Source organism: Fundulus heteroclitus, chromosome 5 (assembly GCF_011125445.2).
Source record: "Fundulus heteroclitus isolate FHET01 chromosome 5, MU-UCD_Fhet_4.1, whole genome shotgun sequence".
Classification (NCBI taxonomy): domain Eukaryota; kingdom Metazoa; phylum Chordata; class Actinopteri; order Cyprinodontiformes; family Fundulidae; genus Fundulus; species Fundulus heteroclitus.
The window spans coordinates 18,522,779-18,538,768 of NC_046365.1; the positions used below are offsets into that span (position 1 = coordinate 18,522,779).

The 15,990-nt window shown below is 42.2% G+C and overlaps 1 protein-coding gene across 3 annotated transcripts in view; it reads right to left on the reverse strand.

The window, feature by feature from the left end:
* Positions 1 to 1,297: 1,297 nt before the first annotated feature.
* Positions 1,298 to 15,990, reverse strand: part of LOC105921144 (SWI/SNF-related matrix-associated actin-dependent regulator of chromatin subfamily E member 1) — a 15,629-nt gene continuing 936 nt past the window's right edge. For 2 of the 3 annotated variants that reach the window (XM_012856845.3, XM_021313110.2), the window contains exons 2-11: positions 14,620 to 14,670; positions 14,468 to 14,511; positions 14,007 to 14,111; positions 9,732 to 9,812; positions 9,270 to 9,401; positions 8,844 to 9,015; positions 4,622 to 4,794; positions 4,419 to 4,520; positions 3,767 to 4,028; positions 1,298 to 2,443 (exon numbers count right to left, since the gene is read on the reverse strand). In XM_012856845.3, the coding sequence (XP_012712299.1) occupies positions 2,238 to 2,443; positions 3,767 to 4,028; positions 4,419 to 4,520; positions 4,622 to 4,794; positions 8,844 to 9,015; positions 9,270 to 9,401; positions 9,732 to 9,812; positions 14,007 to 14,111; positions 14,468 to 14,511; positions 14,620 to 14,626 (1,284 nt within the window). In that variant the 5' untranslated portion in view covers positions 14,627 to 14,670 and the 3' untranslated portion in view covers positions 1,298 to 2,237. The remainder of the gene's footprint in view (positions 2,444 to 3,766; positions 4,029 to 4,418; positions 4,521 to 4,621; positions 4,795 to 8,843; positions 9,016 to 9,269; positions 9,402 to 9,731; positions 9,813 to 14,006; positions 14,112 to 14,467; positions 14,512 to 14,619; positions 14,671 to 15,990) is intronic. The other variant, XM_012856850.3, reaches the window with a different exon arrangement.

Sequence of the window (15,990 nt, forward strand, 5' to 3'; positions counted from 1 at the left end):
TGACCTTTAAATTGGAAGAGTAAGGGCTCACCTTAACTTTATTTAAAATAAACATGTTTATCATTTTACATCTATGCAAATACAAGTATGATTTAAAAAGCAAGAGCACTTAAATAAAATAACATTTTAGATGCAGCTCACTGGAGGCTTGTGTTATTTTTAAACAGGCTTCAGGGCACCACATATGGTCCTGGGGGGGGGGGGGGGGGGCTACCTGGTGACCCCTGCTCTGTCTCAGAAAAGAACCGCCTTTGAGATCGTATTAAACGGTTTAGACTAAAATAACACCTGAACCCGGCGATCAAAGGGAAGTTGCCTCATCGTATTTCGCCATATCTGAAGAAATCAAAACGTAGCACATGTGTAGTAACACCTCATGCCAAGTGTTAAACATTGTGGGGGAGGGGTGTTGGCTGAGGCAAGATTTTTTATTTTTTTCCCCCCCTTTGCAGTGACCCAGTTTGTTTATGTACACATTTTGGATTGCTGTTGTTTTGATTCCGAATACTCACAGATGCACAGGTCCACTGGCTGGCGAAATCAAAAATGGGCGTATTGGATTTAATGATTACTGGTTAACAACATATTGCGGCAGCAGAGGAGTTTGAGAAAACGGTGGGGAACAAAGCGCATCGTGGAGACCAAGGGACACAGCAGACGGGTCAGGGAGAAAGCTGTGGAAGAGTTACGTCATAAAACGATATCCAAATATTAGAACATCTCACAGGGAGCTGTTCTAACCCGGATTTGAAAACGTGGAGTTTGGAAAAAACTGCAAACGCATCAAGGCATGGCCATCCACCTGAAAAGGTGGGCAATGAAAGGAGAGATTTATTCAGAGAAACGGCCGGGAGGACGGTGGTAACTCCTGAGGAGCTGCAGAGATGCACAGCTCGGGTGGAAGAATCTGTTATTAGTGTGAATATCAGTCCTGCACTGCAAGAAAACAGTCTTCTTGAAAAATTAGAAAGTAAAATATCTTTGTTAAAAGAAATTCATTACTGTAATGAATTCACTTCTTTATGTTTTGATTCGTTGAAATAGATGCACCTGTAGACTTATATTGTGATTTTTAAAACATTATTACTGGAGCGGTGACCTGCGGTTAGATAGCAGGGGGCTCGTGTACTTGAGAGGCTGGAAGGTCCTAGGTTCAAATCTCACAGACTGCACAGTGGCAGCCCTCTGCTTCCCAAAGGACGGGTTAAATGCAGAGGATAAATGTCATTGGAATGACAAATAACGATGACTACTTTTACTTGAGAAATCTTTTTGCAAAACAAAGCTGACGGCTGTATTTCAGGGTAGAAAAGTTTATTTGTATAAATATGCAAAAACAAAATTCATATTAAGACTACATGTTAATGAGTGTTCTTCTAGCTGTTTTACAACAACATGAAAATTCACACTTAAGCAAACCTCGTTACACCGTGTACAACGTTAACCGGACAGGTAAAAGTTTTCTGGAGGGAAAAAAAATAAAATAAAATAGATCAATAACAAACATGTTCTAAGCATACTGCTTTTGATTTGATTGGCAGCCAGCAAACTTGAGAACACTGGTAGTTTAGCATTGTACAGCATTGATGATCACACGACGCATACTTAAAGACGAGCTTCGACCCAGAGCGCCCGATACACACCGATTTTAATAAAAATGCTGATTCATAAATAAAAGGGTAACTACTACTTCATGACTACAAACTCCTGAGACAATACCGTCACTGTAATACTGATACAGAGAGTAAACAAATTTTTCCCCTGCCCGGGAGATGGTCACTTAGCTCCACCATCAAACAACATGCAAAACCATAAAAGCAACAATGTGACTACAACACAAGGAACAAAGTTAAATATAACACTGAGCAATTTTGTTTGTCTGCCAGACATAGTGCTAGAGATATGTTTCAATATGTGCTGATGAAGGGCTCGTGTGCGCTTCTTCCGAAGAAGCCGAAGCCGTAGTGCGTTCACGTGGGCTTTTGTGGCACATTGTAGCAGCCTTTGATTTTAGGCTAGGTCATTGCTTTGTCGACTTTTGAGTGCAGATTTTTTATTTATTTTTTTATTATTATTATATTCACCGTGTGTCTGCGAGCTTCAGGTGTCAGGAGTGTTAAACAATCGGCCCGTCTGAACGCTCCTTCAACACTTTGACAAACAGAGATGAGATTGTGCAATATCTGCCATCAAAGGGTCAAGCAGACGCCGACGGCGGCCCGTGTTCGCAGCGGGTCTCAGTGGGCCCCCCTGGCCTTGCTGGGTCCCTCCGACGGCTCGCTGGGCGTGGCGTCTTCTGTCTGAGCGGAGGTGGTCTCTGAGCCCGTGTTACTGTCGCTGGTTCCCTCCTCCATGGCTCCCTCTGGGACGCTCTCCTTGTCCTCCGACGCTCCCTCCTCACTGCCTGGATGGGCCTCCAGCTCCTCTGAGGCTTTCTGCTTTACTGCATTAGGAAAAGATATAGAAATGCTAAAATTACTTGATACATTTTTTTTAAGATTAATTTTTAAGCCACATCTCTTTACATCTAAGTCAGCTTTTTTTAATGGCCTGCTATTCTTGAGGTTTGCTGTATGGAGATTGAATCTTTATTTAAATGTTAGTATTTTTATGTGAACAACAGAATTTACTTAAGATAGCATCACCAAATATTGCTCTCCGTATTTTTACTTTAGCATTTTCCAAATTTGTGCTGCAAGTCGAGCATTTATCGGCGAAGCAGCCAAGAGGCCCATGGTACATCTGGAGGAGGTGCAGAGCTCCCTTAGAGACGAGCTGCTGACGCGACCGTTTTGAACTGTGCACTCCACGAATCGGACCTGTGATCAAGTATGGTGATGCCAAAATTGAACTTTGTCGTCTAAAGTGCAATGCGTGAAGGAAAACTTTAAATAACTACAGGCACACCGTTCCCATGATGCAACATGGTGGTGGTGGCATCATCCTGTGGGGAAGCGTTTCTTCAGCAAGGACAGAGAAGACAGTCAGAGTTCATGGGAAGCTGATGCTGGAAGAAAACCTGTTAGGCTGGAGGTTCCCCCTCAAGCCTAACATACAGCCAGAGCTACACAGGCACTGTGACTGATCTGCAAAGCTGATGGAGACATACTCCAATAAACTTTCCATCGATTATTGCTCAGGGCAGTGGTTTTCAATCCAGGTCCCACAGGCGTGTGGAGGCAGGGAAGCACCGAAAACACGCAGGACAGTGGGTCCAGTGGGCCAGTTTTGGAAATCACTGGGTTAGTGGGTAAAGTATTTTACAAGGTACTTTTATTAAGCATTGACTTTGCATTTTACACTACTTTGTACATCAAATAAAAAAAAAAATACATTGTAATTTGTGTCCTGGGGCATCTCAATAATCCAGGTCAAATAATAAAAACTGGGTCTGAGGAGTTGAGCCAATAGGCAAAGTAACTCCTCAGACTGAAGACGTTTCTTGGAGAAGAGGCGAAACGTTTCAACAAAGCAGAACCCGCCCAGAGGACCTACTTTTTTTGTAGTTTGTGGTGCGATGTGACAAAATGAGACAGGTGGAAGTGACATTGTGTGTCAGTTCATCCTGTTTAAACCTGTTATGCTTTCGTTTCCATACAGCAGACAGGCAAAACAACACTCTATAAGACCCTAGACTCTATATTCACAGAGACTCTACCTTGAACATTTGGTTTCAGGGACACATAATGTTGTTTGGGGCGTCCACAGATTACTCATAAAGTAACCCAAAGGCCACGGCGCACCGCAGGAACGCGCTGTTGCTCACCTGGCGTATCTGCGGCGTTCGACTCTGCGTCCTCGCCTTCCTTGTTGCTGCTTTCGCTCTGAGACGTCGGCTGGGACTTTTTGCCGTGCGTCGCGCACACATGCTTCTCCTCCTCTGCCAAGACGCAGGTGGGCGCCTCCCTCGCTCCCCGGTCTCCCGCGTCCTTCTCGCGCTCCGCCATGCGTTTGCGCGCTGCCTCCTCTGCGGCGGCGATCTCGGCGGAGATCTTCTCCATGTCCACTTCCACCTTCATGCAGCACAGCTACGCAACATGGATTGAGAAAAGCATTTGGTGTCGCGTGCGACGGTGGGACACAGGGAAAACGGCTTGCCACAAGTAGAGGAAAGTTCAGCTCGCATAACCAGAACATGTGTTTCCTGCGTGTTGTGTGCCCTCGTTGCGCTCTTTGAAGGATAAATGGCGCCACCTGTTGTGGAAACCGGCCGCTGCGTTCAGAACTAATATGAGGGAGGGGGGGGCTCAGATAATACAAGACGACAGCAACGTCATTACAGGGACATGTGGGCAGAGTTAGCCATTGCCGGGGGGGGGCTGTAAGACAGACTGAGGCTGGCGCAGGGCCCAAACTGCACGCGGCCTCGCTTGCGTGCAAGTGAGCAATGATCCGCTTTAATGTAAAAGATGCCATACCCTTTTGAGCTCGTTGTTGAACGACTCTGTGGCCTCAATGAATTTCCTCTTCTTGTCCTGGTGGCGGTCTTCGATCTGCAGCAACTCTGCCTCCAGTTTTCTCTGCGAAGCAGGACGCCACGGTTTAATAAAAGCGACGGGGCCGATTTTTAAAAGCCAAGCGGCCGCAGCCAGATCCCCCCTTAGCTGCCGTCTGGGCTCACCTGATGCACCATCAGCGACTGGACCTGCCGTTTGAGGACCTGCATGCGAGCGGTGGTGACGACGGAGCGCACGTCCGGCACCACGCTCTCGCTCAGGATCTCGCTGATCAGGCGGTGGTTGCGCTGGAACCGGGCAGCGGCCGTGTGCTTGATGGAGAAGCCGTCGTCGTAGTCTGAGGACAACGAAACACAACGAGTTGGTGGAGTCAGTCTTCAGGGCGGATCACTAAAGTCACAAACAAAGTGTCCAAACAAAAGACGACCGCAGCTCAGGACTTATAAGCTGCCTGAGCTGAGAACGGTGCCTTTCACAATTATTAGCACTTCTGGAAAAGATGTGAGGAAAGTAAACTTAACTTATCGCTGAATCCTAAACTCGCATTGAAAGAAATATCCCAATCTGTAATTTGAGTACGTTAACTCAGGGTGGGATTTATGATGGAGATGGCAATGGAATAAGACTATCGGGTAAATTATTATTATTATTATTGGTCGTATGTTTCAGATCATTAAGCTGCAGAAAGAGGTCCTGGTTTCTGTTTACGGGGAGAGTCCAACGGCTTTTGTTTAAAATGTCCTGGTATTTCCACAAGTGGGGCTGGACGATATAGCATAAAAATAAAATCCCCGATTTTATTACACCAAATCAGATGAATTGATTTAATTATTTATTTATTTTATCAAATTAATGGATTAAAGTGATTTATCGGCCAGCCCTATCCATGAGTTAATGTTGCTTCACATTCTGACAGAGTGTCCAGAGACATTGCACAGCATCACTCATCCTCTATCCTACTTCACAGTGGGCATGAGATGCTTTGCTACATCTTCATCCTCTATTTCAGGTTGGTCCCACCTGAAGGGTTTGCTGCTAAAAAAAAAAAAAAGGAAGCGGTGAACAGTGAGCTCTGGAGATTTGGTGTTACCTTAGGGCCCATCCTGCTGTGTGTGTATCAATAAACCTGAGAGCTCATCCAGCCTGCCTTGTCCCACAGTTCTAGTCGATTTAAACTTTCTCATTTTTGCTCTGACAGCAGGTATGGGCAGGTTTAGGGATGTTGGTCATTTCTAGTAGCTATTTTCTGACTTCCGAGGATTAACAAACATCTGTATCACTCAACTTTGTTCTCTAGTCTTTTAAATTGTGAGCAGTAGCTTGGGGAAATGGACCCCTGTGTCATGTGAGAGTTATTCCACCAAGGAAACTACAAAGTAAAAGTTTATTAAGAATGCGATTAACTTTAAAAATGAAAGTAAAAGTTTAAAAAGGCTTCAGTTGCATTGATTTTATAGTTTTACCAGTAAGTTATCGGCTTAGAAGAAAACAGTTATTTCTCTTTTGTTACCCCAATTTTACTTACAAATGGGGGTCATAAACTTTTTTGAATGTTTAATAGACATCCGAATAACTGAGAATGACATTATTTAAAAATACAAAAAGAGGGGTTATTGATGTTGCACGAGTACGACAAAAAGTTAAGATTTGGCCCATTGTGTGCAGACAGATGTTTTAAGATATACTCCGCCATTTTTGATGATCAGCAGCTGTACTTTAACCCAAAAGAAAAATCGGTTCATCTAAGAGTACGAAGAGAATGAAGGTATCATCCCCGGACACTTTTTTCCAAATGAGGCCATATTAAGCATCCAGCCCAGAAGGACTGAAATCTTTATGCTAAGATCCGTTACTGTTGCTTTAATAATGAAACATCGCAACCAGAAGCCTTGGAGTATCATCTCTAAGAGTAGTAGTTTAGGTACCACTAGTCCTTTCTGTTTCAGTCCTAAGCACAGACCCTTTCACCTGACGGCTCGAGACAACGAGACAGCCTAGACGTACTAAAAGCTGAGTTGTTTAATGGAGAAGAAGGAGAAAAGCGTTTCAATGCCAACTGTGAAGTTATTTCCATACCGGCTGCCGTGCTTTGAAGCAGCAAACGTTAACCCCGGTTGTATTCCCAGCCCTGAATACCAGCAAGCGTTCAGACTGCGGCACGGCTCGGCAGCGAATATTTGCAGACTCTCCCTGTTGTTACAACAGTATCTATAAACACAGGCTGGTCAAGTTAAGGTCCTGTGAGGAATTATGAACAAATGCCAATCTTCCTGAACTAATGAACTCTATAGAAATCCAGAATATAACAAAAAAAAGAAGGAAGGCTTAAGAACTTCTGTCAGCCTGTGCGGACGTAAGAACTGTTTCAGGAGTTAAGGTTGGCTCTAACGCCAGCACCTGCTCTGAATGTGGAGGATCACTAAAACGGATTTACCTCTGCAAAGATTCTACATAATTTAATTATTTATAGCGGGGAAAAAAAGCACCTAATAACTTGCTGACGTAGTTACATAGTTCACTTCGTTTACTGCTTTGCCAAATAGATTTTTTCCAGATCTGGCATGCGGCTTGACAGCTTTTGTACTTAAGTTTAACCCCTTCCTACAGCATATAGCAAGATTCATAACAATTGTTTTCAAACGCTTTTCGAGCCAAACCTCTTCACGTTGGCATGGCTGTTTTGACCTTTTTAACTCAAACATGCAGTTGCGAGCCAGAAAGCCAGCTTCGGGCGCAGACGTCTGTCGGGTTTTGTGGGGAAGACTGAGCGTCTGGGGTTTATTGCTTCCATGCGTCGTGTTTTGATACAACATTTCTTTAAAACCACCAGACCAGAGTGACAAATCACGCATTCGTCAAAACAAGTACAGACAAAGTGAAAGACGAAGAAGGAATGAACGAACGTACAAGTGAATTTTAAGACCTCGCGGGAAAAGTCTGTGCATATTAAGACTTTGTAAGGTCTAAAAGTTGTATTATTAAACTTTTGACTTTTAAAGGCTTTGCAGAAACATTTCAACATTCACAAAATCAATGTGATCATGGTCTTTTGAGTACTTTTTAACTGATCTTCTAGCTAATAATACTTCTTAAAAGGAGTACTCTGTAAGGAAATGAATGTTATGATAAAACAAAGAAGCTCTTGTATCAATATTCAGAAATATTTACGGATGTTTGATTGCTCATCAGTTCCTGATGGCATTTTAAAGGCCGTAATTACACGCTGTGTTGTAGCTTTGCCTGATTCGCTAGTAACCGCCCGACGTTGTTTCTGCTCTGCAACAACTGTGCAAATTTGAAACCTCGACGACAACAAAGCAGAAACGAGTCACGTTCGCCGAGCCGAGGGCTTCAAAGGTGCGCGTATGGCACCACAACAGGAAACATTCAAAGAGGGGTAGCAGATTCTGCAGGTATGGTGTGGGAATGAATCTTTTCTCTGGGTCACAAATAAGCCTCGACAAAGTGCCGGGAAACTCATCCAACCCCGTCCCTCGTCATGTCCCCGCTGTTTTTTTTTTTTTTTCACCCCGTTTGGTTGGAACCGCTCAAGATTTTAATAAAAGCAGAAATGTTTAAATGTTTGAGATTAGGGATGAAGTTAGACCCAAAACAAAGTTACAAAATAAAGTAAGGAAGGAAAAAAAAAACGGGACTTCCTATATGAGCTTTAGAAAAGTCACACCCTGTTTTGATGGCTAAAGTAAAAAAACAAAAAGAGAGAGAGAGAGATTAGCTGTTCATAGATTAGGAGTAGATTGTCATTAAGGACTTTATTAATAAAACGTAATCTCTGACTATGTAGTCACCCGGAGAGTTAAACCTCGTTTAATGATTGCCATACGTGCAGCTTGTTCAGAAGGCAACCCGCTGGGATGTCAGCTTTAGCGTTTTTATGGTCTGGGGTGTTTCTAAATAGCAGCTGTTTTATCTGTAGTTTTCCTGCACATCATTAACTTCTACTGTAACCCAGCCCGACCCCAGACAAGCATCATTTCCTGGAGGTGGGTGTAACTCAAATGTCTTCCCTCTGTCTAAATCTGTGTGTGTGTGTGTGCGTGTATCAGACTTTACGACAACAGACAAAAGAATGTAAATTTGGTAATCACGTCTAAACCGATCTCAAGAATGTAAACGCTGGTGCACAACTAAAACAAAATTTGTCTTTATTTGCAGCTTGAAGGGGAAAAAAAAAAGGGTCGCATTTCAAAGGTGGAACGGCATAAACTGAGGATGGATGTAGCAGCGTAGGAGGAGAGAAAAAAAAAAAAAGACTTTGAGGGAGTGGAGGCTTGTAAATCTGTGTGGTCGGGCTGCAATAATTACAGCTCTTGTCACCGTGCCCTAAACCTCGGGGAAACAAAGCGTTTATCTGCATGGCCTTACCGTCTGGATCCTCCGCTGGCTGGATGCTCATGTAAGGCTCGCCCTTGTCCAGTCTGGACTGCCTCTGGCGGCTCTCCTCCTCCAGGGCCGCCTCGGCCCGGCTCTTGGCGTTGACGTAGGCCAGGTAAGCCGGCGAGTTGTGATAGGCCTTCATGCTCTCGTTATATTCAATCTACGGCGGAGGAGACGACAGGGATGACACAGAAAGAGGAAAGGAAAGCAGACACACACAAGACGTGGATGCTTGTTTCAATCAACTAAGAGGAAAAATAAGAAGAGGCTTTTACTCATGAGTGGCAGACAGGAAGGAACGATGACTGGAGGGACCCACAAGCTTCGGGGGACACGGCTACCGGTCACCCATCAGAGAAACACCCCGCTCTCCCCCCACGCCCCCACAAACACCCCTCTGCAAAAACAACCAACCTTCTCTGCTTCGTAGTCATTCAAATAATCCTGTTTCTCCTCATCAGTGAGGTCCCTCCACATGCCACCGATTATCTTCCCAATTTCCCATAGCTTCAGATCAGGATTGGAGGCTTTTACTTGATCCCAAACCTGGTGATGAGAACCAGACATGGGTGTGGGGTTGGGTTGGGTTGGAGGGGTTATAAGTGGTTATCTCTTTGCAGAGTAGGTCACAAACCAGAGGAGGCCGTGTGCTTTAAGCACCAGATCCAAAGCAGGTAAATCCCACGAGGATGTCTTTCATCCCTACGTAAAGTCTGGCTGCACATCTTACCTTGCTTAACAACTTTAAAACGTCTGAAACTAAGCTACATCTAACTGTGTTTACATGATATCTATGCTTAAAAAAAATTGTTTTGTCAGCAGCACACACAATGATGATTAACAAAAAGCAACGATTTTTTTAAAGAGCGTACGCACCTTTCGACTGTATCTCATGTAGGGCATCAGCGGTTTATCGGGTGGTTTCGGGGGCTTCGGGATGTTTATTCCAGAGGAATTCTAGTAAAAAAAACACAAACAAAGATCTATCCTGAGACATGAAACATGACTTTCTGCTTGGCCTGATCACATTTCCCTCTTAATTAGATTCCAAACAAAGCACCAGAGTGAGCAGTTTTTTCCCTTGTGTCTCAGTGACACTATAGTCCCCCTCCCCTCCTCTTGTCTGCCTACTGCTGGTCAGCTGGCTGCAATAAGACTACTACACTTTTGCCATCCTTACAAGTAAGACAAATTTGGCAAATTGATTTTTTTAAATATTTCACGTCATGGCGTGGCAACTAGTATGGTGACACTGTGTGAAGAGGCTGGATTGGAGGGCTGGGTGGAAATATTAAGCCAGTGGGACAGAAAATAAATCCTGGAAATACATCTATTTTTCCAAACTAAATTTTCTCTTCCCATACTTTTCCAGACATGGGGGAAAAAAACTCAAATCACCTTTCAAATATTTCCAGTCTGTGTAGGAACCCTGGATTTACATCCTGGCAACCAAATTGGATTCAGTGTTGATTATTTGTGAATTAAAAACCACATAATCTTCTAAAGCCCCAAATTCCTACTGGTTGAATCTCTTATTGTCACTGAAATAATAATAATCAACTGTGGCAACATTTCTGAAAATATCCTGCAGATGAATGGACCAAATGTGACCCCGGGGTTTATTAAAGCCGCATGTGACGAAGAAACGTTAACGTCATTTTGACAGTCAGACCTTGACACCGGCATGTTGTTATTTCAAGTTGGCCGGCTCAGTGCATGACTAGCAACGAGGATGGGCCTAACAGAAAACTCTGCACCATCTGCGTTTAGTTTAAATTCAGAACAAATGTAAGAAGGAGATTACCGTTATTTAGGTGGAAGAGTAAGAATTTATTAGGGGAGCACACGCTCCACCACACAACTATTTTCACCATTTCTGTGTGTGGTAGCATGAGGCTTAGGGATGTACGCGCTCTCATAGAACAAAGGCTGGATGAAGGGGTAGTGATCGCAATTTGAGTCAGGATTTAGGTTCGTAAAGTAGCTCAAAGCAACCACAGCAGAGCTCAACAGAGTGACTTTATGTAGAACAGGCCTTAAAGGGGGTATAGTCACGGATTTTGACCGAAAAAAGAAAACAAAAAAACGTGTCTTCATCTTGAGATAAAACAATATACACCAGCCGATCATCCTGATAGCCTTCACTTAGTCCTTTTTGAACCGCAAAAGAACTTTGCACCGGGCACGACCACTACACATAAACATAAGCATTGCTGTGCCATCTGCCGGCTGGCAGTAACACAGAGTTATAAGAAAGCAAGATGGCGACAGCAACTGTAAGAGCCAGCAGACCGTCCTGGAATGCCTTGCAGCAAAAGTTACAGCTCGGTGTGGTCGAAGACAAACCCGATCTACAGGGTTAAAGCAGCACCATGTGACGTTTAGCTACTAGGGGCGCTAGATCTGTAACTTCCAGGTTTAGTGTCCCTAACTTTTTGTTCTCTCTTTTTTTGTCTTCATAGTAGGTACACCTGGTCTGGCGTTCTGTTAGCTGTGGCATCCAGGGAAGACGGATCACCTGCTATTATCATCTAATGTAGAACAGATTACTGGATCAATGTGTGCTTCTGTGCTTGTTTGTATGGTTCTGCTAGAGGTTTTTCCTTTACGTTCAAGGGGAGTTTTTCTTTCCACTGTCGCTTCATGCTTGCTCAGTATGTATTGCTGCAAATCCATGGACAATGCAGACGACTCTCCCTGTAGCTCTACGCTTCTCCAGGAGTGAATGCTGCTTGTCAGGACTTTGATGCAATCAACTGGTTCCCTTATAGAGGAAATTATTTTGGCCAATCTGTATAATGTGATTGAATTTGACTTTGGAAAGTGCCTTAAGATGACATGTTTCACGAATTGGCGCTATATAAATAAAATTGAATTGAATTGAAGGCCACTCGCAACACTACACTGCCGCAAAATTAAACAGTCTCTCTCCGTGTACTGGAATCTGATAACAGACCTAGAGCGGTACTCTAGGTCACATGACCCGTTCAGCGATGGATCTGACTCTCTAAAGTTACACAGACAAGTTTTTTGAGAAGGGCGGCCCACATGGAGCATCGATACGCATACCGACCTGAACAATCCTTTAACAGATCTAAAATCTCCTTGTTTACTCATTGCACAATGTCATACATCTGGTGACGAAAGCACTTTGTTTACTGGCAAACAGAGCCAAAACTAAGTGTAACAAACAGAAAGAAAATATAATAAACCACCTGGGCACGATAATTTAACCAGAAAACCTTTGTCTGCAACCAGAGTGAGCTACTGCTGCAGAATATTTGTAAAGTCATAGTACATGACTAGACCCCTTTAAAAGTAGTTGCTGTGCACAGAGCTGTAAATTTGTCATCAAAAATTAACCTGTGCTGAATTTCTTTAGTACTTTTCCCCCAAGCATGTCAGTCATATTTAATTTAGAGCTCGGAAAATAGTGTTTGGGGGAAAATGTCTGGCAAAGTGTCCCGATATGACCTCTGCTATGAATTTCTGCCATATGAATTAATAGACATAATGCAGCTACAGCTTTGATAGAGACGAGTAGTGAGACACGAAAAAATCACTAACTGCTCAGAGTCAGAGGACGGGGAAAAAAGACTGAAGCTTCTGTGAGGTTTAAAAAATAATGTTTTAGATATACTGTATGGGATGCTCTCTATGCAAGACCAATTGAGCTTGGCTGTAATGTTTCTGCTGAATCCTTTGACCTATTTCATTCCTTTATTATTTTGTTTTACGTTACAGAAGGAAGAATAAAGGTTTGATTAGATGTATCATTACTTTACTAAATGTTACTCATTCCCAGATGCTTCGTTACATTGTTTTTATTAAAAGCTATAAGATAACGTTCTGCATTTTGTTTTAAAATGTGCCTAAACTGAGACACCGTGGTACTATGGTATACAGCTCCATCTAAAAGAAATTTGAATATTATGAAAAAGTAAAAAAAAAAAATTAAAAAAAAATGTGTTACTCATTGCAAAAAGTGAAACTTATTTAGATTCAGTTCACACAGAGTGAAATACTGCAAGGCTTTGTTTCTTGTCATTGTGAAGATTAAGGCTTAGAGATAACGAAAACCCGAAGTTTAACGTCTAAGAAAATCTAAATATAGTGAAAAGTTAAATATTGGAAACTCATGGTCTCACATTCTAATCAGATTACCTCAAAACACCTCCAAAGGTTTCTTGAACTTTTAAACAGTTTCTCACTCTGGCTCAGTAGGCTAAGCAATCACAGGGACATCCAAAACTGCTGACTTGACAGATGTAAAGAAGACAGTAATAAGGAGGGTAAGCCACTAAAGGTAATTGCTACAAAAGCTGGTGACTTAGAAACTGCTGCATCCAAGAATATTAGTTCAATATTGAGTGGAAGGAAGAGGTCTGCTAGAAAAAGGTGCACTAGCAACAATATCACTTCATGATATTCTCATTTTCTGAGATGTACCTTAATGCAAAATAATCTCATTAGGATATTATTTTACAACTGTAGTGCACATCATTTACTCAAGTTTAATTCAGTATATTTCTATTGTGCCAAAAGGCAACAAATTTCACCTCAAAGCACTTTTGGAAGACATAACTATCTATAACAGTTGGAGGCCGTGCACAAGTCAGGGCCCCCGAAGACTGAGTTGGAAATAGGCTTCTCTTAACAAAAGGAGAAAAAAAAAATCTAATTTAAGCTGAGATTTGCCCATAGCGAGACCTAATTCCATTATCAGAGCCAGCCATCCACCACTTGCATGCAGCGACTGAATTACTGCTCAGCAGCCAGAGCAATGTCGAGCGGCAAGCCTGCAAATGCCATGGCAACACTCAAAGCACGGGTTGCTTAAGATGGCTGTCAAAAAAAAAACGCCGAATCAGAAAGGAAAGCGGGATGTGAACGGACACAGATGGACTGCTTTATTGCAGGCTGGAATGTGGAATGATTTACATTTACAGTTCAGCCTCCATCATGGAACAGGGCAGACTTCTCACACTGACCTGCATCATTAGCTTTGGAGCAGAAGCGTTAAAAAAAAAAATAATGTTCCTTTCTGAATCAGAATAAAACCAAACGGTTTTATTGGAAATGACAGTATAAGCCTCTCCGTTTGATTAACAGACTGAGTCAAAAATGTTTTCGCTTGGTTCATATTCATACCGTTACCCGACTGTTGCTGCTTTGGCTCCCTCCCAGCCTGTAGTTGTTGTAGGCCAGATGACTGTATGGGTTGTACCCGACAAACCCAGGGGTGTTGGGCATTTGCTAATGGAAACAAATGAGACATAAACATGAATGAGAAATGACGTAACACAGGTGGTGGGAGAATCTTATCACAAAAATCTGCCCACCACATAAAAAAAAGAAAAGAAAGAAAGAAAGAAACCATCTCAGTAAGCAGGGAAAATGCAAATCAAACCTGCATTAGTGGTACAAGGAAAGAAATTGCCACAAGAAGCAGTTTTGTCATTAGTCTGTGTGACTAATAATGACTGCAGAGTCCACAGAATGAAGCGGTATTGTGTGGAGCACTCGACTGGATAAAATTAAGCATGCAAAAAGCGACATCACTTTACCGTGTGGTACACGGATTAGTTAGAGCAACTCGGGAAAATACTTACAGTCGTGGGGGCAGGGGGAGGTGGTGGGGCATAGGATGGTCTCTCTGTTGTGAATTTAAAAAAAAAATAAACAGCTCAATGATAAAGACCCTTTAGTGACTTTCTATCATCTCAAAAAAGTGGTTTAGAGAAGTTACAAAAACGTTACTTACTAGACATTTTTGCAGGGAGAAGGCGGTTTCACTCTATTCCAGTCATTGGATCTGAAACACACAAGTTTGACATCATGACTACTTTTTTTTTTTTTTTTTTTTTTTTTTTTTACAAACGATAAGAAAACGGTAGATGTTTACACGAAACAAAGCTACATTCAAAATCTACATTCAAAATCACCTAAGTGAGTAACAGTGTGGGTTATTAAGAGACAGACATCACCCTGAAGTTGATCCATATCAAAAGCACATACAAAAGGATCCTTGTTCTTTGTGCAATTGCAGACAAAGCAGTGACCAGTGGGGATAAATATGTCTTCTTAACACATGCTCTTTATTTATTCTTAAAACACATAACCTTTTGGCTCAAATCTCTAAATCCAAAAAAAAAAAAAACACACACACACACAAACTGTGAGGCTCTAATGGAGCTGTGGCACAGACACATCCCATCATCAGGCGCACTCTGGTAAGATACAATTCAACCCAATGTCAAGTTTGACATTGAAGAAAATAGCAAATATGTTCATGAATTTGGAGGTATTGCTGTTAATATTGTATCACTAGTTATTTAGGTTTTCTTTTGCATTTACGTGTTGGCAGATGGCACGGTTTGCCAACAAGAGCGACTAACTAGCCTGCAACCTTTAGATGCATGAGATCAGATGAATGCGTTTGTTACCAGGCCTCTGCAGAGCTGACTGACTGATGAGGGAATGCAGCCTGACAGCAGGTGTGTTGGAGAAGGGATGCAAGTAAAAGTAGCAGGAAAGTAGCTTTTGAGGACTGGACCTGGGCACTTCTAAGCTTCATTCTCCAGGGAATATACACATAGGTAATGCTTTTTTTTAGCAACTTCAGACTCACTGTTTTTTTTTTTTTTCTTCCAGCAATCCCTTTGTGTTTGCTGAAATTATTAGTAAAACCTTTTTACAGCAACTGCTATCACACATGCTGCATGATCTGTTCATAATATAAATTGATGATCACTCAAGGCAAAAAAATAATAATTTTTTTCTTATTTTATTTTTGAGTTGTCAGAATGAGTTAAAACTAGTATCAGCAGGTTGGGCATTGGAAAAGAAATGGAGATTTGAAATGGGCCAAAACGATTTCATTGCTGTAGTTTTATATATGATGGTGTACATTACAGAGCTTCAGTGAAACTATCTGGAAGGAATGCACACGCATTTTCTTATTATTTCCCTTCCAAACAGTCTTAGTTTATATGCAGTACATTTTGTTAAATGTATGATCCGTTCTTGGCGATGCACATTTCTATATCTTCAGAAGTTTCTGATAAATGTATCCTATTATCTTTTCTAAATACATTTTATATTTGGCTCTTGAAATAAAATAAAATAAATAAAT